Source organism: Nothobranchius furzeri, chromosome 2 (assembly GCF_043380555.1).
Source record: "Nothobranchius furzeri strain GRZ-AD chromosome 2, NfurGRZ-RIMD1, whole genome shotgun sequence".
Lineage (NCBI taxonomy): Eukaryota > Metazoa > Chordata > Actinopteri > Cyprinodontiformes > Nothobranchiidae > Nothobranchius > Nothobranchius furzeri.
The window spans coordinates 3,867,272-3,892,247 of record NC_091742.1 but is presented as its reverse complement, the minus strand read 5'-3'; the positions used below and the strand labels follow the sequence as shown (position 1 = coordinate 3,892,247).

Sequence of the window (24,976 nt, the reverse complement as noted above, 5' to 3'; positions counted from 1 at the left end):
CTTATCTGTGCCTGAAGCGCTCTGCTACTGTGGAGCTCATCACCTGTGCTGCGGTGATTTCACCTCACTAACGCAGCATCGAAACGCGCTCTCCGCTTTGCGGTCAGGAGATCCCTTTGATCAGCTCAAAAGTAACTGATGAGGTGAAAAGGTAAGAATCCAGGCAGCAGATTTTCTGGAGAGTTTAGAGGAGATGCAGGAAGATGAGAGACAGACAGGACAGAAAATAGTTCAAAAAAAACAAGAAAACAAAACAAAGTGTTGAAAAGTAAAATATAGGTAGATTTATCTCCACTACACGTTTTTACCTGTATAAAACAATAAGTTATACACATGTCATATTTATACAGCTGATACAATTCAGATCACCTTCAAAACTCAGTCACACACCCAGGGCTGTTTCAAGGCATTTTGGGGGCCAAGGCAAAACAGACCCCCCCCATAACTGGGCTCCCCAGAAGCCTCTGTGTAATTCATACCCTCTCCAGTAGTGTTAGTTATACAGTGTTTATAAAAGCCCCTCAGACATTACTGACATGTTCTAATATTATCAGATGAAAAACTAAATTGTCAGACATGCTGTCTCATCTGCTTCTTTTCTAAACTTGCAAAAAGAAACAAAACCATTTGAAAGCCACTATTTGTGGATTCTCTGAAAGTTTCCATGGAGTGTGGGACAACTTATTTTTTCATTGATCCTATCGTCTAATCTCACAGCTAAAACAAGCATCCTTAATAATCTGTGCACAGGAAGCGTACCGATGCTGTAGTAAAACAAAAGGAATAATAATGTATTATTAATAAAACCTTGTTGCAGCACTAAAGCAGAAAAATGAGATTTTGTAATAAATAGGCAAAATATTTACATATGAATTGTTTTAGAGCCTTTTATTGGCAGAATCTGATATTAATTTAGTTCTTACAAAAAACTGGGTCCCAACATGGTTTGTGTGGCGTTGCCATAGTGTGACGTCATAGGCACAGATCCCCTGTCCTCTGTTTTGGAAATGGAAATATGGTCACCCTTTTAAACAAACATTTTGCACTGCATAGAGACGCTTCGCTGCCTACGACTTTGAACGTCATTTGAGAGCAGTTGAGAGTCAGTCTCATGCAGACTGACCAATGAAGAGAGGGTCTCAAGTTAAGACCCTCTCCTCATTGGTCAGTCCACACAAGGTGGGTCAAAGGTTACCCTGAGCAGGTTACGTGTTGTCAGGCATTCAAGTATAGAGTATATTTACTGCATATTACAGTAAAATATTCTGTATGTGACCATATTATGGTGATCCTTGGGTCGTGATGATGGGGCCCTTTGATATTGTTGCCCAGGGTACAACAAAGTGTTAATCTGGCCCTGTGTGGAGGGCATCTGTTTTGGTCGCCTGAGGATCAGGTCTCTGCTTTTGGCAGAGGATGTGGTCCTGTTGGCTTCATCAGAACGTGATCTTCAGCTTTCGCTGGAGCGGTTCGCAGCCGAGTGTGAAGCAGCTGGGATGAGAATCAGCTCCTCTAAATCTGAGACCATGGTCTTGAATCAGAAAAGGGTAGAACGCTTTCTCCGTTTCAGGGATGAGGTCCTGCCCCAAGTGGAGGAGTTTAAGTATCTCGGGGTCTTGTTCACGAGTGAGGGAAAACTGGAGCGTGAGATCGATAGGCGGATTGGTGCTCCATCTGCAGTGATGCAGGCGTTGTACCGGTCTATCATGGTGAAGAGAGAGCGGAGTCAGAAGGCGAAGCTCTCGATTTACCGATCGATCTACGTTCCTACCCTCACCTATGGTCATGAGCTTTGGGTAGTGACAGAAAGAACAAGATCGGCTGGTGCCTATCTCCAGCGGCCAATGGGCAAACAGGCGGGGTACTCCCTAGACAGAGAGCCAGTCCATCACAGGGCAACACAGAGACACACAGGACAAACAATCATGCACACACACTCACACCTAAGGACAATTTAGACAGACCAATTAACCTAACAGTCATGTTTTTGGACTGTGGGAGGAAGCCGGAGTACCCGGAGAGAACCCACGCATGCACACGGAGAACATGCAAACTCCATGCAGAACGATCCCATGCGGGGAAGCGAACCCAGGACCTTCTCGCTGCAAGGCAACAGCTCTAACCACTGCGCCACTGCGTGATTTACACGTAGTAATAATAGTAATAATAATAATAATAATAAGAATACATTTAATTTAAGGACACCCAAGGTCACCTTACAGATAAAACTAAATTTAAAAGCAAGAACATTCATAATATTAAAATCCACGTGGTATAATATTAAATGGGATTAATGTGTACTTTCTGGAAAGAGTTGGTATGCAAGTTGAAACAGGTGAGTTTTAAGTCCTGATTTCAATGTTGCAATGGAGTCAGACAGATTTTATTGAGGTGGAGATTCATTCCCAGCATATACTCTAAGTGCTCACTGATTGCATGAGAATTTTCATAAGATTATGCTCATTGGTGATTTGTTAATTTGACATTTTTACCAGAATGGGTGTAACTCTAGATCTCGGAGTCTGTGCGCGCTGCGATCTCATCATGACAGGCTGCTCTAAACACTAAAGCCACATAAGAGCCAACCTCTCTGGTTATCTAAAATGAAATATAACATTTCTTTTAGCATGATTTGCCACATTTGAAGTCATTTTACTGTTGAGTTCAGTATGCGCTTCATTCCAAATCATGTTTTAGTTCTTGGATTCATTTGTTGAATGAGTGGTTTTACTACTTCATTTGTTGTTATTAGATGTCCTTCATCATTATCTCCAGCTCCTTGTTTACCACCTGTATTTAGTAAACAGATAGCTACTTCTCACTAAGCAACCACCTCTCCCAGAATAAATGCTCTCTGGTTTCCTTCACTTATTTGTTAAATCCTCTATTTACACCATGCATCTTGCAGGACTGCCAGGTTTACGCTTGATCATGTCACATCTTGTATGCTGTCTTTAGATTCCAGAATTAAGTAATAAATCTTGCTTCATCGGGATCTCGTCTCCTGCGTGCTGATATTCCAGACCTGCTGAAACTACTTCTTGTGTGATGTATGGGCTCATTTAGAGGAAGGAGACGTATGAAGCTGACACAAGAAGCAGAGATAGCGATCACACACGGTGTCTCCTGTCAGAGTCAAAGGAACAGAACTGAAGGAAACCAAACAAGAATTTCAGAAACAGAATTCAAACTTCTGAAATAGGTTTTATTAGTGCGAATATATGAAAAACTAGAGGTGGGACTAGATTTTAAAAAATATCTAATTAATTAGAGGCTTTGTAATTAATTAATCTTGATTAATCGCGTTTTAATCGTTCAAGACAATTTGCGCCCAAGCATTTTTTTAAAACAAAAATAATGTCAGTGAGTCACAGATGACATCCCCACACTTTAATGAGTATATTTCTGTAAACAGAAGGTCTATTCCATTACTTTAGTCTCATTACCATTGTGGGGTTTGTTGGGACATGTAAATATTAGTATATGTGTTATTGATGAAATTTTGACGGACATAGAACAATGTAAATGTGACGTACTGAACTGAACACTAGGTGGCAGCAGAGCACTGCTTATATATATATATATATATATATATATATATATATATATATATATATATATATATATATGGAGGTGTAGTGTAGAGTTCAGGGGACGTTCTGCATAGGGTTACAAGATGAATGCTGTGTGCGCTTGTTCCTCCTGCTGTAACAAAGTTAATATGGATAAAGTTACTCAATTTTATCTTTCTTTCTTTTCTTCATGAAGACCGATTTGTTATGATTCATTTACTTGTAGCTTTAGTTGTATTTGGAGCACGTGAAAATGTTTATATGGTCTGTAAGCCCAGGCTCTGCTGTTTTGTTAGAGGTGCAGCGTGACAATATTTATTAATATATAGGGCATACATTTTGATGCAAAACTTTTCCGGCCCCCACTTGGTGCGTTATTTTTATCTGCTATTGTAAACTTTTGTTCTGGTGAACCCAGCGTTAGAGCATACTGTTGACTTTAACGCTTCGAGCCCGAGTGTCCCCTAATTGGGGGACAAACAAGTGTAGCAGCATGAGCCTATAGGGCCCAGAAAAAAAAATTGTACATTTTTTTCTTTGAATTAATAGCTTTAATGTCTGAGATTCGGCTCAATAAGGCATGGTTTATATTTAAATGGTAAATGGCCTGTATTTGATATAGCGCCTTCTAGAGTCCTGAAACCCCCCAAGGCGCTTTACAACATAATCAGTCATTCACCCATTCACACACACATTCACACACTGGTGGGGATGAGCTACAATGTAGCCACAGCTGCCCTGGGGCGCACTGACAGAGGCGAGGCTGCCGAGCACTGGAGCCACCGGTCCCTCCGACCACCACCAGCAGGCAATGTGGGTTAAGTGTCTTGCCCAAGGACACAACGACAGCGACAGACTGAGCGGGTCTCGAACCTGCGACCTTCCGATTGCGAGGCGGGCTCTTAACTCCTGTGCCACCGTCGCCCCATCTATCATTATATTTAATGGAGGCTCCCTCACCTGCCGGCATGATATCTGTAATGAGATGATAAGATTTGGAGGTCAGACATTAGATGACCTCCAAAGGTTAGCTGTAACACGTTCTGGCTGACTTGGATGTTATCTGCAGGATCATTTCCATATTTTGCCCATTTCCTGCTGCTCAGTATATTGTGCATGTGTGTTTTTTACCTGAAAAAGAGCCTACATTTCCATCCATTCTCACAAATGAGTCAAAATGTCTGCTTTCTTTACTTGACTGGCAGTAATTGTGTGCAAAAAGGTCAGAGACTTTGAGCAGCGCTAACAGAAACATGCAGCTGTTCTTACCCATCACCCAGTACAACTGTGGTGCGCAGACCTAATTGGTTTAGGTGCAGATGTTTGAAGGCAGCAGCAGCAGCCAAAAGTTCACATTAGAAAAACACACACAGATTAAACCAGCTAAAAACTTCTCACTGGCTTGGACGGGAAGGAAAAGTGAGCCTTAAGCTGTGTTGTCCATCTGCTAATTTGCTTTTCAGCGTCCCTTTTGCTGATGTTTTCCATTTCTCACTGAGCCCACTGGCCAGATATGTCCAAATTAGCTTGGTAGGGTAGACAACGTTCTGGCACATGGGATTACACAAGCAAACAAACAAGCTAGCTGGGGGGATTTTGTAAAGCCTACAATTACAGTTGAGGCTGTACCACAGAGATTTATTTTCTCTTAAATTCAAGACTGTTGCAGTAGACTTTAGATAAGACACCAAGCAGGTCTCCCGCTCTAATCTCAGCAGAAATATAAAATATATAGAAGGCTGGTGTGTGATGCAAGGGATTCAGGTTAATTAGTTTGGCATTCCTTTTTTGTTGCTGCTGCTGCTTAGAGAAATGTCCATCATATTAAAATGTATCTCTACATTCCTTCCAAGAAGTTGCATTTTAGTATTTTATAACAGGAGAAACAAATGAGCCAGTAACGTGGTAAACTTTTATTTACTGGGCAAAATGATCCACTGTTAATGGAACTGCTGTGTGAAATCCCCGTAAACATTTGCTTTCATTTCCTGTTGCTGCAGCGGAATGGGCATATATATGGGCATCAGTTAGAAGTGATCCATCAGACTCATCAAGAGGAGTTTTAGCCATTCTGTCATACAGAAACTGCTACAACTCCAGGGTGTTGATAGGATCACATATGCTAAACACATCCACTATGCAGCAGATCACCTGGATCATTTGGTGCAGAATTATTAAAGGTGTGGTTAACTCATTTATTCAATACATTTGCAGTGTTCTCTACTGTAAATCAGTGCCTTAGGAGCCATTAAAAAAGCTATGATGCTCCTGTTCTGAGATGCAGAAGTTTGCTGGTGCAGAGGCGGGCTGAAAACTGCAGGATTGCTCATTATTGTTAAATATATGCACACACCTTGCTTCTGACTGGCTAACAGAACACGTTCAGTCATGTTGCAAAGTCACTATCACCATGACACTCTTCTCTCTCTCTCTCTCTCTCTCTCTCTCTCTCTCTCTCTCTCTCTCTCTCTCTCTCTCTCTCTCTCTCGTCTCTGAAAAATGAATAAAAAAGCCTTCCTGTGTGCGGGCGTTAGCCAAGATGGGTGGGGCCATGAATGCAAATTCACAGTATGACATGGATATGTGAGGATTTTCAAATCCTAGCATTTCACCGACTATCAGAAGGTAACGCAGGAGATAGGTGTAGAAGACTATCTTCATGTTCAGCCTGCATGAAAAACTGGATTATTATCAGAAATAATAATAAATAATTATTTTTCAGCAACCATACCTTTAAAGACCAAGTTCACTGAGAAACTTGTTATCATTAAAATAAAGATCCATCACACTGAGTGTATCAGTGCCTCTCTGTGTTGCTGCAATGTTTTAGAATCCTCCTCCTCTTTCTTCGCAGTGATGGCTGGGCTGATCGTTACGAGGTTGTGGAAGGTTATGAGCAGGAAGCGGAGGGAGGAATCACTATGAAGCTGCAGTCAGAGGTGGTTAAGACCTTTGATGACTATTACCTAAAGCTGCGTCTGGACACCAACACTAGGAACCCCTGGTTTGCAGAGTTCTGGCAGTATCGATTCCAGTGTCGCATCCCGGGCCATCCACACGAGAAGAAGAACTACAAAAAAGTGTGCTCTGGTGGGTGACAACTTTGAAATCAACTTAGGTGTGTTCTTGCTGTGTCATGGTTCTAATTCCATGCTTTCGTTCTTTTTTAAACACAGAAACAGTTTTGTTTACCTGTTTTGTAGCTACGGTTTCGCCGACGGCTGCTGGCTTCTTCAGGCTGACGCTGATGGTGGCGCGTCACTTCCTTCTCTGTTTATCCGCGGGCAGCAGAGGACGTTGTCGCCCTCTACTGCCCGCTCTCCCCTCTCCGACGATGCAGTCCCATGCGTGGTCCAGCGTGTAGTCTCCGTCGTCCCTGTTCATGGTCCCACATCCACGTCTCCTTATCTCGATTGCTTCCTTGATCCAAAAAAAGAACCAGAAACCCAGAAAGACAAGAACCAAAACCAGTGATAACGCTACCATACATCAGAGGCATAACGGAAAAAATAAGAGCAACAATGAAAAAACACAACATAAACATACCAACAAAGCCATACACAACAGTTAGAAACAGACTAGTACACCCAAAAGACAAAATATCAGCTGGACAAAAATGTGGAGTCATCTACGAAATCCCATGCAAACTCGGCAATAAAACATACATAGGAGAAACCGGACGCCAACTCAACACACGAACAATAGAACGTAGAAAGGAGTGCGAGAAAGAGGCAAATCGAAAACACACAAGAGCAGCAAAAGAAGAAGCAGAAAGTACAATAAAAAAGTCAGCCGTAACAGAACATTGCTTAAGAGAAAACCATGTAATGGACTGGGACAGCACACGGATCATAACCACTGAACAACAAAAATACAAAAGATGGATCAAGGAAGCAATCGAGATAAGGAGACGTGGATGTGGGACCATGAACAGGGACGACGGAGTTTGCACGCTGGACCACGCATGGGACTGCATCGTCGGAGAGGGGAGAGCGGGCAGTAGAGGGCGACAACGTCCTCTGCTGCCCGCAGATAAACGGAGAAGGAAGTGACGCGCCACCATCAGCGTCAGCCTGAAGAAGCCGGCAGCCGTCGGCGAAACTGTAGCTACTAACAGGTAACAAAACTGTTTCTGTGTTTAAAAAGAACAAAAGCATGGAATTTCAAATCAACAATCTGACAATTAACTCAGACTTAACCCCGGAGGCATCAGCGGCGTGGAACAGCAGCAGGACGGTTTATATGTGCGCTTTGCTGCGGGTCAATCCACACCAGGAGAGTCTTGGCTATGGAGTAGCTTTTCCGCTATTGATGCCAGATTCGTGAGATCACAAAATCTCTCGAGACTTCAAAGGTCTCAGTTTGTTTATGCCAACCGCCATTAAACCAAAAAGAAGAAGAAGGAAATGACGTTTTCTGTAGCTGTTTGATCTCATATATAATGTTGCTCCACTCCACTGCCAGGATTAAAGTTATAAAAAACACATCACTGCAGTTCTCAAAAGAAACTGGTAGTGAACAAAGCCGTGATGCCACACGTATAGACATACACATAGATATGAAATTGCATCGCTCTAACAGTCTTTTATTTTGAAAATTACAAGACGTTTTAACTGAAACCATGTGCGATTTCCTGTCTAGCCCTATGTTAACTGTAGAAATGTTCATATCCCAGAAGTGGCTTGCAGAACCCAATCTTGTATATCTTATAATTTTATGATTTATAAATGCTATACAAGTGCTATATAAATGAAATTGCCTGAAAATGCCTTTGCTGCGTCTGGCTTGAATGGATCCATAGACTATAACGGGTTCTATTTGAAGCAGTGACGTTCCGCCGCTGTTCAGTACTGCCTCCAGTGTGAAGCTGAGGTTAGTTTGCTTAGTTTGCTGTGTGGTGCTACTGGGTCTTTGTCTGAGAAATCAGACTTAAAATTTTACCAAATTTAACCAAAACTCATCAATGTCCATCTGTTTTTCTCCATTTTCCCGTCCTTTGAATATTCTCTCCACTTGCTCCAAAAAGGTGATCGCTGTAAATTCTGTTCTTACCACAACCAATCTCAATCTCTATCACATTACCATAAAAATAAATAGCATGTTTCAATAAGATCAAAAATGAAAATAATGTTGTGTATGACGATTGGTGAATTAGAGCCAGGAAGTGGAGTCATGGCTGCTTTTCTGCTTTCTTTGAATGTCTTGTTTTCCCAAAGATCTCCATGGTGGCGAGTACCGTTCAAGCTGACTTTTTAGGATTTTTCTCTCTTCCCTGTTGTCACCTGCACTTTCTTTGCATGTGATTCCTCCAAGACATAAAGAGTTTGACCTATGCTTTAAAAAACCACAACTTTCTATAATATCTGGTTTAATTGCAGCCTGTGATTTTAGCATTGGACAAACTCTGATGGGAAGCACTGAGCTTGATTGTGTGTATTAAAAATTCAACAATTCAAAAAAAATTGCATAAAAGAGTCACATTGAGGCTTTTTTGAATGAATGTGCATGTAAAAATATCACACATAAATAATTTGGTCCTAGGAGGAACAAAAAGATACGGTTAGATTTCATCACCATGTAAATTAGATTAATACATTTCCCCCTGAACTTCATAATATTCATAAAATAGAGATTTGCCGGGGCCTTTAGGAAGTGCCTCTGCCACCGTTGTCTAATCTGTTTTTTATTGAACCTCTGAATCCTTCAGAAACTGAGGGTTTTATTTTCCCCATTCTCTTTGTTTGGTTCACATTTAAAACAATTCCTATGCCTGTGCGCAGTGGGAATTTATAAAATACCAAATTTTCCTTGTCAGTTTAGATTTAGAAGTTCTTCATCTGTTTTCAACCTCATATTTAATTCAACAGGACAGGAGAGTCTGCAGGAGAACTATGTTCAGGACAGTAAGATGGGCTTCGTCATCAACGCCATCTACGCCATGGCTCACGGCCTGCACGACATGCACAAGGAGCTTTGTCTGGAAAAGACGGGCCTCTGTGAGGCCATGGACCCTATTGATGGAAGCAAGCTGCTGGATTATCTGCTCAAGACGTCTTTCAGAGGAGTCTCGGGGGAGGAAATTTATTTTGATGAAAATGGAGACACTCCGGGCAGGTGAGAGGATGAGTAGAAGGGAATTAGAGCTTAGTCAGTTTTAAGTTCCTCTCTCTTCTCCCAAGATCTCCAACTCATTAACATGCATGCATAATCACACACATGTGCACCCATCTTGAGCACAAAGGGATGTAATTAGTTTGGACTGGAACAGATTTAGTGAATGGTTGACTGTGGCAGCCACTTTCATCTCTTTTCTGGTCCAACAGACACCATATGACAGTCAGGAAGGACAGCCGTGTCATTCCTCCGTCAGCGGGAGGTTAGGCGGAGCACATCCTGGTTCAGTATAAAAGCCAGGACACAGTGTGCAATTGCACACACTCTCGATGTCACACTAACAAGGTTTTGAGCTGAATGAGTACATTTCAGTAGGAAGAAAATGTTGCTATGGCAATCTAATCTGTATAAATCACGTCCCTCTTCCCTCCTATTCAGCATCACAGAGGTTTGCTTTTTCTCCCTCCACTAATCCAGGTATGACATCATGAATCTACAGGACGTGGGTGATGATCGCTTTGACTACCTAAATGTGGGGTCCTGGAGTGAGGGGATCTTGAGCATCGACGACAGCAAGTTGTGGATGAACAGCAGTGATACGGTTCGCTCGGTCTGCAGTGACCCCTGCTCCAAAGGGCAGATAAAGGTTAGGATTATCCAGGCCTAAACAGCCACTTTCTGTAAATGAATGAATGAAAGAGCGCGGAGGCAAATTAATGAGTGAATGTACAATTAAATATGCAAAAGAAGAAGGTGAGGAGCAATCAAATACATCTGCAAAAGAATGAGCAGGCGAGCAGCTAAAGTAGCTAGCAGCAATCAGGGAAATTAGCAAACAAGCCTATGAGAAAAAGAAAAAGATTGAATTAACAAACAAAATAAGTGACGTCAGTGAGCAAGCAAATAAAACATGAGCCCAGAGAAAGCCTGTTTGCAAGGGTCTACTTTAACACTTTAAAGTCTGGAATATGAAATAATTAAAAAAACATACATAATATAATTCATATATATATATATATATATATATATATATATATATATATATATATATATATATATATATATATATATGTATGTATATATATATATATATATATATATATATATATATATATATATATATATATATATATATATATATATATATACATATATATATATAATTGGGCTGTGCAGTGGTTAGAGCCGTTGCCTTGCAGCAAGAAGGTCCTGGGTTCACTTCCCGGCCTGGGATCTTTCTGCATGGAGTTTGCATGTTCTCCCTGTGCATGTGTGGGTTCTCTCCGGGTACTCCGACTTCCTCCCACAGTCCAAAAACATGACTGTTAGGTTAATTGGTCTGTCTACATTGTCCTTAGGTGTGAGTGTGTGTGAGTTTGTGTGAGTGTGTGTGTGCGTGATTGTTTGTCCTGTGTGTCTCTGTGTTGCCCTGTGATGGACTGGCAACCTGTCCAGGGTGTACCCCGCCTGATTGCCCATTGACCACTGGAAATAGGCCCTTACCTGCCATAGGTCCACCAGGGGGCAGTAGACATGTATAGAACTGGATGTGGCAGGTTTTTGATTTAATTCTTTTTCTTATGAAAATGATCGGCCACTCTGAGTTTTTCATGCAGGCTGAACATGAAAATAGTCTCCTAACCTATCTCCGGTGATACGCTACGATTAGAAAATCCTGACAGATCTAGTCACAGTGTCACTTAACATTCATGGACTCAGCCATCTTGACTCGTGACAGGGAAGGTTGGTTTAGCATCCAGGAAACAGCAGAGAACGTCTCGACTAGTAGTAGCTAACAGTTAGCACTAGCAACTCCACCACAGAGCTCAACTCCTCCAGGCTTGTGTTATTTGTGGAGATAAAACATAAACGTTGCAGAGCAAACTGAGTCAGTGGTAGAGTTGTGTTGCTGCTAGCCAATCAGAGGAAAGATGTCGTCTGAAGCTACTTTCTCCTCTGGCTGCACAGGAGCTTTTTTACCCAGACTACAACTTACAAGGTGTTCATTTCTACTAGAAACTACTGCAAATGTATAAAAAAATGAGTAAAATTCCTCCTTAAAATACTTATCCTAACTCTTCATCTGGACGCTCTAAGGTCAGAAATGGGTTGATGCTAACTTGTGACACTAGTCTAAAATTAAAATGCAATAAAAAAATCACAAAATACTATTTTGAGACTCTTCAGGATTCTTTTGTGAGATTCTTAACTCTTCAAATCCACCTCAAAAGATCCAGTTTGATCTAAAATTTGAAACAAAATTGAATAAAAGTTTCCAAGAAGTCTTAAAGAAATTAGCTGCTGATGTAAAATCACATAAAGTGTGTCCTATTGGTACAAGCAAGCACTTGTTCTTCAGGGATTTCAGCACAAATGTACACAAGCTGAGACTTTGGCCTGACATAGACATTAAATGAAAAGGAGAGAAATCAAACCTATTAGCATATGTCATCTGGAAGCCTCCAATTACTGTATGTGACTATGAGTGGTGTCCGAGGGAGGCACTAGTTTAAAAACAGCGGGACTCCCACACTCTGATGAAGGTCAGGTGGATGCTGACATTATAATTAAAGATTTCAGAGCCAAACCAGACAGTCTGTGGAAAGGCTTCCTGCCGTTTGGTGTCACAATTTATCAATCCATTTGCAGATTATGATGAAATTTTGCAGAATACATTACAGGAAGTATTGGTGGAAATATATGGGATGTCATGAATAGGAGCTAAAAAGCTAAAATGTAAGGAAAATAAAAAAAAAATCCTAATTGGAATCCAATTATTTAGCATAAACAAGTCAAATGAAATAATCTCGGTTAACTTTGTATGAAGTGCACCTATTAGCTCCATGACATTCCGTCTACTTGAATGTGGAGAAGGCCCGGTTGGCACAATGACTGGTCCAACTGGTTCTGGGCCCGGTTTCATAAAATGCCCTCATTTGCTCTGACTGGGACCGATAGCTTTCTGTTGCTGTACGCTGAGCCGCCCTGAGGGAGGGTGCAGCCTCTCTCCCGGCTGGTCTCGCGTCTCCTTCTATCTGCTTTGTTTCCTGCCCCACTTATCACCCTGCTTTGCTTATCACAGTGCTGGTAACAGCTTCTCTGGGAGCAGAACGTAAAAGTAGTTGGCCTTGTTTTCTAAACACTCTGAGGCAAAAAAAAAAAAAAGTGGTACAAACCTATCTCTGACTTTGACATCCCCTTGAAGCTCGGTACTTTGTTCTGAGCCTCTCGTTGGGGTTTGATCGGTGTTGTTATGAGATGTCTTTTGTGACCCACCTTTGTTAATCATCTCAGGTGATCAGGAAGGGTGAAGTGAGCTGCTGCTGGATTTGTACGACATGCAAGGACAACGAGATCGTCCAGGATGAGTTTACCTGCAAGGCTTGTGAGCTGGGATGGTGGCCTGATGAAGAACTGGCAGGTAGGAGAGACGAACCACTTTTGTCTCTTCCTTTATCTTTCGCCTCCGCTTCCATGTCTGGTCGGAATTAAAAAGCATCCAAAAACACTGACAATAAAGTTTTTAGTATCAGGTGTGATGCTTTGATGCGCCACCTGAGAGTAAATGTGTAAGGCTTGTCACCAGCATTCAGACGTCAATGCTGTTTGCTTCACAGCCAGACAGGACACAAAGAAAGAAAAAAGAGGAGAGACGAACCAGGAATTAAATTTGCATACATCTTTTAATCAAGTTGTGCTCTTATGTCTAGTTAATGCTTCTGCCTCTTTGTTGGCGCGGAGACACGCAGCACCATCATCCGTCTTTGAGAGGGCTCTCTAAGAGGCACGCAAGGACGGACAAAGTCGAGCCCACTTTTCTAAACTTTCGTCAAACAAGATGGAAAACGCAACTTTGTGATGGCCGCACCCTTTAAAGAGCAAGTCACCCCAAATCAATATTTTTTTGCTGATAAACGATATAAATGAGCAACTGACTGTTCTGAAGACACATGTAGTCAATAATTTGTCTCTTTAGTGCATCTCAGTTAAAATTTAAATAAAACTTTGCACTGCATTTGAATTTAAATCGCTATTGGCTAAGCGGTACACTATGTCGTTAACTGGTACATTATGATGTCACAATGTCATGAGCCTGTGTGTGTGTGTGTGTGTGTGTGTGTGTGTTTGTATGTTAGAGGCTCCGCCCTCGGTTTGTCAGGCAACAGCATTTGTTACATTTTTCAAATATGAAGTGGGAGTGGAGTAAGACTCTGGTTGGGGGTGACTTGCTCTTTAAATTTGTCAACAGCACCGCCATTGCACCCTCAAAAAATATAGAGTCGAATATATCGGGCAGCAGACAAAAATCAGCTTGAAGAACACCTTATGGAAAAACTCTAAAAATGTGATTGTTTCATTCACCCGTGACTGAAAGAGTAAAAACATACGCAGCAAGCGTTTTATGGAAATGACGGGAAATGTGGGTTTAGAGGTGGCGAGTGCGTGAAGACGTGGAGGAGAATGAGGGACAAATTTCTCCTTGTTAAAAAGTATCTGAAATACAAAAATGCAGTATAAACACAATAGTGAATACACTATCTTGGACCGGAAACATGAAAGGATATCCCTAAAAAGCACTACGCCCTCTGTTGTCCTGGAGGGGAATTGCTATGCAACACTCCCCAGGTGACGGAGAAGTCCGAAAGCAAAACATCTCTGTCAATGTGTGTGCGTCTCTCCCTCGCGGAGCTGACACAGAAGCATGAACTAGGCTTTAGCCCACCAGTAGTAAGGTATGAATGTGTGAATTCATAACTTTACTGCACTCCTTCTTTACTCCAGCCCAGTTCTTCTCCCCAGCTCACATTTAACCGCCCCACAAATGTGATACTGCTCACTTCCCTCCTCTCTGCTCATTGGCTCTTTGTACCCAAGTGGTTGTTTTGACAGCGATTGATGAAGTTTAGAGGAACTTTCATTTCCCAGGTGCAAAATCCTATTACTGCCATGAGAGGCTTTGGAGCACTCTTCAGCAATGTGTCAAGGAAGAAATTTCTTCTGCACTCTTGTGACATAGGGAACATAGTGAAAGATAGAGTTGATAATCCACACATGGATTATATTGTTTACCTTTAAACATATCATTATATTTCTAAAAATAATCACGTATCAAAATGTATGATTGAAATTCTCTTTGTAGGAAGCTTGTTTAGCTAAAATGTCTGATTTCTTGTGATTTGACAAGTCAGACGTTAGCATGCAGATCAGCAGTAGGTTCCTCGGTGAAGTCGCTTTAATGCTATTAGCAGAAGCATATGATTTATGGAGCGCTAAGCTGGGGAAGTTGAGGGATGTCAGATTTCTTCAGTTAAGCTCTAGAACATTTTCCTGCTTGCTGGATGACAAGTATGCAACTGGTGCGGCATGAGTTAATCCAGATTCCCAAGTTTCAGAGAAAAGAGAGCAAATTATCAGTTGGAATTGAATCAAATCGGTACATGTGACACTTTGTGATACACCTAAATACATTGTTGGGTCATGTGAGGCATAGTTGCAAACAACATGCAACAGCTGTGCAAGATGCTTTTTAAAATGTTTGGTGACTCTCCCTTGAGCTCTGAGGAAATGGAGAACCTTTGAGAACATTTCGAGACATTTTAGAATCACCATTGCAAGTTCCGTTCATAATTTAACACCAACTCTTGCATTTTGATGAATGAGGAATGATATAAATGTATCATTTTTATAGACTGACACACTGTTTCCTCTTCTCTCTCCAGGCTGCCAGCCCCTGCCTTTGAAGTATCTTGACTGGGCAGACGTGGAGTCCATAGTTGCAGTCGTTTTCTCCTGCGTGGGCATTCTGATTACCTCCTTTGTCACCTTTGTGTTCATCCAGTACCGCGACACACCTGTGGTGAAATCCTCCAGCAGAGAACTGTGTTACATCATCTTGGCAGGCATATTCCTGGGTTACATCTGTCCTTTCACCCTAATTGCACGTCCCACAGTGGCTTCCTGCTATCTGCAGCGGCTCCTTGTCGGCCTTTCGTCTGCCATGTGCTATTCTGCCCTGGTGACTAAAACAAACCGAATTGCCCGTATTCTGGCTGGCAGCAAAAAAAAGATCTGCACTAGGAAGCCACGTTTCATGAGCGCCTGGGCCCAGGTGATTATTGCCTTCATGCTAATCAGCGTGCAGCTAACACTGGAGATAGTTCTAATCATTCTGGAGCCTCCTGAGCCAATCAAGTCTTATCCAAGCATTCGTGAGGTCTACCTAATCTGCAATACCAGCAATTTAGGCATGGTAGCGCCACTTGGCTACAATGGCCTGCTAATCATGAGCTGCACCTACTATGCCTTTAAGACGAGGAACGTCCCTGCAAATTTTAATGAGGCTAAATATATTGCCTTCACAATGTACACCACCTGCATCATCTGGTTGGCTTTTGTGCCGATTTACTTTGGCTCCAACTACAAGATCATAACCACATCCTTCTCCGTCAGTTTGAGTGTAACAGTGGCACTGGGCTGCATGTTCACACCCAAGATGTACATTATCATCGCCAAACCAGAGAGGAACGTCCGAAGCGCCTTTACCACATCCGATGTGGTGCGAATGCATGTTGGCGACGGGAAATCTGCGGCTCAGTGCGGGAGCAACAGCTTCCTCAACATGTTTCGCCGGAAGAAGGCTGTGTCTGGAAATGCCAAGTAAGTTACAACTCATCATTTCTTTATCATTTTGCATTTCATTGGTTTTCTTGTGCATTAAAATGCCAAATTAAAAGGGTTTCTGGCATAAAAAATTATCAGGAAATTGAAAAATAAACTACACACACAATCAGTTGTTTTAAAAACACGCATTTGTTTAGTTTTTGTGGGAATAATTTTGCATGCAATCATCATGGACATGAATGTTGTAGAAATATTTGGTTGTCTCTTGTTAAACCATAATTTATTTCCTGCAGTAAAGTGATTTGTTGAAAAAAGATTTAAAATGCACTAGTTTTTATTTATTGTAGGTTTTCTGAAATTATTACAGAATTGATCAAAACTGAGAATATTATGTATATCCAGACTTTAAAGTGACAAAGTGTAGTTTTTATCATTCATTTCTGTAAATATCCATTGAAATGTTGTAAATTAATTAAAAGATACCCAGTTGTTGAAAAATATTAGCGGTTTCATAACATACCATCGTAAAAATCATCGATGCCATATTGGATGCCATGTTATCTTCTATGGAGGCTCGTGAGGACATAAAGCATTTACTGATTTGTAGCAAATGGTAACAAAACTTTCATCATTAATAAACCTTGTTGCTTTACACATTTACCTCTTCACTCATCTCCAGTGATAAAAGGGAATCTGATGTTCGTGTTATTTTGCTGGAGGTTGCACTCCCAGGGATTTTTTACCCTAATAGCCGTCCGTTGGTAAGGTCTTACTTGAACACAAAAATAAGGCTTTCTTGCAGTTATTTAGGTATGCACTGCCCCCTATCGTCAGGGAAAATACACACTGTCACTTTAATTAACTAATTGTTTGAAATTACGATGTCAGTTGTATTTCTCGACATTCCCAAAGTCATTATATACTTTGTGTTAAAGCTGCTTTAGCAAATCTGCAAACAAGCTAAGTTTTGAAAGCAAACATGGTCATGGAAAGCTCCCTTCTCCCCTTGGGAATCTTCCCTGGATCTGTGTTTACTGGTCCGGAACCACAAACCCACATTGCCAGAGAAAACAAGATTGTGTTAAACACCAGTCACAATTTTCTAGGTCCAATCATCTTTTGTTGTCCGTGACTTGAAATGGTGTTTTTCTTTTGGGACTTTGGTAGTTTGTCCTAAAGTTGAAGTGGTAGCAGCCAGCTATTTCTCCTCTGATATTATAGAGCGGAGAACCTCTCACACCAGTGGTGTTCTGTTATAAATACGTGACTGTGTAACTAATGGAGGACCCAGGGAATTGTGGTGGTTTGGAGACACTGTCAGCCGGATGGTCTAATAGTTGCTTTCAGTCTGAAATGTGTTGTTGGTGGAGGTTTTTAGACAAATGCAGAAAAAACACTTTATTAATTTAATTTTTTAAAATCTCCAGAATATAATTTTAGCTATACATTGTTAGACTGTTGTTAAGAGGCATAAAATGTCTTAAGGTAAATTGCTTTCCAAAATTTTCATTAACTTTGTGTTGAGGACAATAATCAAAGCCTTGTCCCTCTTTGGATACTGTGTCTTAAAGGCATCCATTGTTTCCACGTATTTAGATGGGCCCTTCTCCCAGTTCTTCACGTTTGTAATCTTGTTGTTTAATGTGAGACAGGATCGAAGTTCCATTTCGTCAAATCATTTGATTCTTGCACTCGTATTCGCCTTCCTTGTCTGGTTGCATTTTGTTTTTGTACGTCCAGACCATCATCATATATACTGGACAATTCATTTCCATAGGCTCCAATAACACGTTTTTGAGGCTAAATGGGAGGTGGCCACCACCGCCATTTTGACCGTGTCACAGGTTCTGTCAAGCCCAGACAATTCCACAAAAGGGAAGAGAGGAGGAGCTGAGGGTGGGGCTGTAAGGCTGGGATCAACTGACAACACCCGGTCGAACTAGCTACAAGCTAACCTGAAGCTATCCCAAAGCTAACGCAGAGGTGGGAGCTAAGCTAATGGAGGTAGCAACCTAGCTACAACCGGAGTTAACTGTGCACAACACCAGAGCTTCTGAGTCAGAGATACGCCGGGCCGACCGCTGGGTAAAACCGGGTGGAACACAGAGATCTCAGAGAGCTCCACAAGCCGGCAGCCGCACAGCAGACAAGCGCCGCTGCGATCTGAGATGCGCAGAGCTGCCGCTGGGGAGAACCGGGTGGAACACAGAGGTCTCCCGAAACCTGCTGAAAGCCGGCAGCCCGCACAGCAGACAGAAGCCGCGATCAGACAGAGATGCGCCAAGCTGTGGGGAGGGGAGAACCGGGTGGAAAACAGAGGTCTCCGGAGAGCTCCACAAGCCGATAGTCAGAACCCAGCTCCACCAACATGTTATATTTCAAACCATTTTCTAAAGTGCAGCATTATGTTAAATGTACTGGGTTTTACCCTATTACATTTAAATTTCATGGTTAAACAGTACATGTTAAAATCTAAGCTCAGCTCGGCAGTAACCTAAAATACATAAATATAATTTTACTTACCGAAAAAAATTAAGTGGAGACTCCTTGGACGCTCTATTAGTGCAACTGATGCCACAGCAAGTCATTTTGTCCAACAGTTGCACAAATAATATCCAAAACAGAATACACAAACACAGAGACTCAAAATCCCGGAACAGTTCCCAAGCCAGACCGAGGCTCTACTGAGGCCTTTCCACGGAGCTAGCTCTGTGGTCACGTGGGTCTGATGCTCATTAATTATACAGAATTTTAGGCTTTTAATACACTTAAACAGAAGAGTGAGAAAAAAATTCACCCCCTCAAAGTTGTCATGAGTGTAAACTAGATCATTTAAACCAAAAACATGTTTTGGTACCAGGCTGTAAACATGTTTATTTCTGCTGTGAAATTGGTATTTTTAACATGGAAGTCAATGAGGATTTGCTCGCTTCTGACACCAGCCCCTAGTGGATGATGGTGGAACTGCATTTTTTGGTACTTCCGGGTTGGCCTCAATTTTTGAGCTGCATTGTGGGGGCTTGGTCCAGACATGGAAGTCTGGCAAACCCATCATGCAAGCTTTATGTGCATGCACCCCACCATGTGTTACAGCACCACATACAAGCTTAGCATAGCTACTATGGTGTTTTGGGTAATTTCCTTTGTTTTCTAGAAATAGTGAAGTTCTTTTGAGAATGATTTTAAAAAGCTGGTTTTGGGAAAAAGTGTGCTTCCATGCCGACAAGGTCACAAACCAATGGTTGTTTTGGTCACGTTCTTCACTTGCCAGGAAATTCCCAAAAATCTGAAGAGCTCATATGTAAAAGCAGATAAAAGCTATCTTTCACTTTAATATGGCTGATATCAGCTAAAGTAAGATGCATTATATATATATATTTTAACTCATTCACTGCCAGCTGTTTCCTGATTGCTAACGGCCTTCGCTGCCAGCGTTTCTCACAGTTTTTACTGTTTTTCTAAGAGTCACAGAACGTTGCGCGCTAGCATGATGTCGATGCCAAAACAACCAAAACAAAGAGGAGACTCACCTCTTACATCAGGAAGAATCCGTGTGTTTCGAGCGTTATCCATTCTTTCATAATCCGTTGTCGAATTGTGATCGGCAGACGCTTTTCCGGTTCGCGCCTCACTTTTTTTTACAGGAACGGCCCAAAACGATCTCCAAACACATGGATGTGTTGCTTCCTGATCATGTGATCTGTGACGTATGCGGATGAAGATTGGCTTCAGGGCTGAGATTTTTTTTCTCTCAGTGCGGGGGCTCGTTCCGATGCTCAAACAGTAAAAAAATGCAAATGACGACTTTAGTCGTCATTGGCAGTGAACGAGTTAATCAACTGCTCGTTTGTAGTTTTATATTTGCAGATCACATTCATTAATTCTTGGTGCGACCTTGGAGGAAGAATTAGTTTGATTTTTTTCAATTGTTTGACAGTGATGGTTAAAGTCAAACTCCCGCTAGTGTGTAAAATTTGTTCTCCGCATTTGACCGACCTCTTGGGGATGCAGCGAGCTGCAGCCGTGGCTGTGCTCAGGAACCATTTGGCGGTTTAACTTAGCTGAGTGTCAACCAGGGAGGCATTGGATCCCATTTTCTGAACCCACAATCTCCCAGTCTCAGAGTGGACACTCATACCACTAGGACAAGACTCTTCAGATTGTTTATGTTTCTGTGCTTGTCCGACCAACGCTGTATTCCTAGGTCGGCATTTGGTTAGGAGCAAATAATCCAGGAAACTAAAAGGTATTTTTGAATTCTTGTTACCTCTACATTAGTCATCAAATTAGGTGTTAGGAACTAATTTCAGAAATCCAAGCAAAAATAAAAATGCATATTTTTTTCTGTTTCTACTAATTATTTACTTGAAATTGGATTATTCAACTTTCAAAAATGCTCAAATAAAACATAAAAGATTATCTCCATTGTATATGACATATATGTCCATGATGACTGTTTGTAAAATTTTGGTGGATTTTTTTTTTAAAGTTTAAGAAGTCAGTTCTACAGAATTCCAGGTTAGTATTCCCCTCCATGTGAGATCTAAAATACTTTAGATGAAATACACATTATAAAAAATGAAAGGTGGGACATTTGGCATCACTGATTTAGATTTTTTAAGAACATATGATGCAGGTCTAAACAACATGTGAGAATTGCATTTACTTTTCTGAGATCCACAGCAGTGACACGTGGACAGGTGACTAAAGTAAGGAGTGGGGGCAAAAAAAGAGAGTGATCCCAAAATGTTTAAGTGTTGTCTCTCGACCCTTTGCTATGCAGCCAACCATACCCTTTAATACTCTACATGAAGAAGTCGAGGCTGGCAAATGTGGCATGGAGGTTTGTTCACCTCCTTTCCTGGAGAGCTGCACCGTCAACGATCTGCTCGAGTTAGCTTGTTCACACTCGGTAACAAAGAAACCGGCTGAGTCTGAGTCTGAGTAACTTATGTTACTCCCAACACTTCTGTGTTTTTGACATTGCAGCTCTCCACGTGGGAGACCTGCCACCCTGCTGCTTTTAGCAGATTCTGAATTAACCTTGCACTTAACTTTTTTCTCAGCATGACCCTCCCTTCATCACTTCCCTAACTAATCACAATAGAGCCAGTCCAAGCTCATTCTGCACTAAACTACGTGTTGTTTTCAAGGGCCCAACAGGAATAGTTTGCAAGTGCATGCATCCTAATTTTATTGTATATAAACAGGAGGAAAGAGAAATGAGCTGGATGGCTCTTAGGTATTTAAATCCAGCCTCTGAAGCTCTTGGTGAATCATAATGCCGTCTGCAGCACATTATGAATCACTGTTTGTGAGAATTGTAATGCCTGTGTCGGGCTCACACGCAAGTCCTTTAGCAGAGCCGTTAATGTCGAGTCGTGTGGGTAAAAAGTATTTTAACATGCATCAGGAATGTTGAAATGCTGCTGCTTTGTTGTGGTATGCTGCTGCCGTTGTGTGATGTTGTTTTCCTTTCTGCCTCCACTTCCTGGTTTCCAGTGAAAGTAACTTGAGTCTTTATCTCGTTCATAGTTCTAATGGCAAGTCTGTGTCATGGTCTGAATCAGGTGCAAGACACCCTCCGAAGGGGGGGAATGTGTGGCACAGACTGTCTGTGCATGTGAGGAAACAGGAAGCCGGCTTGAATCAGACAGCGGTCATCAGGCCCCTAACTAACACCCCCGACCCCCACAGTTCTGATCCCTCCACCGACGACCTTGGCACAGACCCCCGCATACCCCAAGAGCTTCCGGGAAATAAGTCTCTGTGCAACTTGGCAGAGGAAGACGACGAGGCAGACGCACAGCGCCCCCTCTGGACTGACTCGGAACAGACTGAAGGACTTGACTCAGATTTAGACGAGCCGGCTTCTTATTCTAACATAAAAGGCCCCACCCCAGAGTCCATGCAGGCGGCTGCTGTGGACACGCACAGCTCCCATGTCCCTGCAATGAATGACCGCACTGCCAGGCAACCAGTCCCTGCCAACAAGCCACTGAGCCTAAGAGCCTCTCTGCTTCCTTCGGCGCCACAAGCGGGGGTTTTTGAAGAGGAGGAGCCTGAGGATGAAGAACTGGACCTTTTACACAGCTACATCTACGATGCCAAGGAGGAGAGGGAAGGGGAGGATGGAGTAGTGGAGGATTTAATTCGAAATAAGACAACTCTGGAGGACTCATTAGCTCTGTCTCCACCCTCCCCCTTCAGAGACTCTGTGTGTTCAGGGGAGTCTGTCGACGGCTCGCCCATCATCAGCTCGATGCTTGGCAGCTCGCTCTACGCCTCAAATATCCTCCAAAACTTTGCACACAGCTCGTCGACACTGTGAGAGCAAAAACTGGTCCAGACGCAGCGGCCATCAGCATCACACATGACTTACATTTCAAATTGTTCAGTAGGAGGTTTAAATGCTTGTATTTGTTAATTTTATTATTAAGTGGCTTAAAGTTCTGTAGGCAAAAAAAGGAAATCAGGAAATATTTAATGTAAGGGCACTTTATTTTGAAGGGCTGTCAGCGCACTTTCTGTAAAAATGTAAAATTGATAATTGTGCCAAAACTAGCCAGCTCTAGTGCCAAATTCTGATGAATGACACAACACTGGGATCACAAAAATAATAATGTAGCGTTGGACTAGGTGGTGCACTGCAACTGAATACAGAATAAGAAGCACCAGGACATCAAAATTTGTATTTTGCTCAAATTTTGAATCAGCTGCTTTCTCTCATAGATTTTCTTTGCAAAAACTTGAAATCATTAAGAAAACTGCATTGTATTGAATATATTTATAGTTAGTTGCTCTACATTGTGCACAGACAGAGAGAAATTCCCGTAAACAGAGATTAGGCTGAAACTAGAGCTGTACAACATGTGATTACGGGTGCCAATCAAAGTTTTTACCAACCTACACCCCTGCTTTTATTTGATAGTATTTTTTTATTTACTAATGTGATTGTAGTTAAATAGCAATGTTGTTTCTTCTGTTTACACTTTATGACTTCCCTGAGAACAAGTTTTGCAGGCATGGGGTGTGAAACATGAAATGCTTTAGCTTTTTTTTTCATGCCGCGTCAATATTTTTCACATTTCTTGGATTTGCTGTGTCATCGTAACACAAACACAGTACAAGTTGTTCAAGTTCTCGGAGTTTGTAATACTATTAAGCCATCTCTTGTTTTTCACACAAGTGGTATGTTTGTTATACGGATAAATGTTTCTATATTTAGAATGTCAACAGAGAAAAAAAGTTTATACATTTTGAAACTGTGAAGAAGCAATGTGTGTAAATTCTCCTTTTTTGTAATTTTGAAGCTAACTTCAGTTGACTGTATCCTCTTGAAAAAGAATTAGGTTGTAATAATAACCACTGATCGGCTGCTTCTTGTAATGAGATTACTATACGTTTCAGTTGAGCTTAAACATTGCTATAAACTTAAGTAGTTCTGTTAATTTTAAAGTGATTTTTAAATATCTATGAAATGAAAAATGATTTTTGAGTTTGAGACTACACAGTACATACTGTAGTGCAACTGTATTGTATTTCCAAATGGTTTTTAGTTAATTTTAGTGTCATTTGTTTTATGATTTTAGCTAATGTTTAATATACAAGGTGCCACCTGTTCAAAACACTGTTCAATCTGAAATGAGCCTTTATTGTTTTGGGTGAGCTGGACATGAACAATGCTGTAAATTAAAAATTATTTATATTAAGAAGACTGATTACTGCCTATTTTAACTTGAGCTGGTTTAGAAGACAAGAAAGGGCGATTTTTTTTGAAGGTCCATTTGTTTGGGCCACTTTTTATAGTCCCAGTTGCCAGTTTTTGTGTCTGGGCATCAGACCTCCCATTTTGCTGCTTGCCGTGCAAGTGGTGGGTCCACAGGTGGACAAGCCCATGTAACTGGTTTGAGCAGGGCTTGGCCAGGCCCCACGAGTGAAGCAAACTAGTCTAGATGCTGCATGAATGTTTTAATTAAATCATAATATAGGACCTATTTGAGTAAACAAACACTATGCACAAACTACAATATGAAATATACATATATGTGTGTATGAATGTGTGTATAGGGCTGCACAGTGGCACAGTGGTTAGCATTGTTGCCTTGCTGCAAGAAGATCCTGGTTTTGCATCCTGGCCTGGGGCCTTTCTGCATGGAGTTTGCATGTTCTCCCTAAGCACGCATGGGTTCTCTGCGGGTACTCCAGAGGTTAGGATATTCAGTCTGTCTAAATTGTCCTAAGGTGTACGTGTGCATGATTGTTTTTCCTGTGTGTTTATATGTGTTGCCCTGCGATGGACTGGCAATCTTTCCAGGATGTACCCCACCTGTATGCCCGAAGGCCGCTACTGCAGCCCCGCGACCCTGCATGGATATATATATATATATGTGTGTGTGTGTGTGTGTGTATGTATGTATATATATATATGTATATATATACATATATATATATATATGTATATATACATACATATATATGTATGTATATATATATATATATACATACATACACACACACACACACACACACACACACACACACACATATATATATATATATATATGTATATATATACATACATACACACATATATATATATATATATATATATATATATATATATATATATATATATATATATATATGTATGTATGTATGTATGTATG

The 24,976-nt window shown here is 41.4% G+C and overlaps 1 protein-coding gene across 2 annotated transcripts in view; it reads left to right on the top strand.

Moving 5' to 3' along the window:
- LOC107377567 (metabotropic glutamate receptor 1) overlaps positions 1 to 24,022 on the top strand; it is a 54,452-nt gene extending 30,430 nt beyond the window's left edge. Inside the window, exons 4-9 of one of the 2 annotated variants that reach the window (XM_070543103.1) lie at positions 6,427 to 6,662; positions 9,440 to 9,686; positions 10,164 to 10,332; positions 12,981 to 13,107; positions 15,407 to 16,343; positions 21,843 to 24,022. In XM_070543103.1, the coding sequence (XP_070399204.1) occupies positions 6,427 to 6,662; positions 9,440 to 9,686; positions 10,164 to 10,332; positions 12,981 to 13,107; positions 15,407 to 16,343; positions 21,843 to 22,638 (2,512 nt within the window). In that variant the 3' untranslated portion in view covers positions 22,639 to 24,022. The remainder of the gene's footprint in view (positions 1 to 6,426; positions 6,663 to 9,439; positions 9,687 to 10,163; positions 10,333 to 12,980; positions 13,108 to 15,406; positions 16,344 to 21,842) is intronic. The other variant, XM_070543108.1, reaches the window with a different exon arrangement.
- Positions 24,023 to 24,976: the final 954 nt, after the last annotated feature.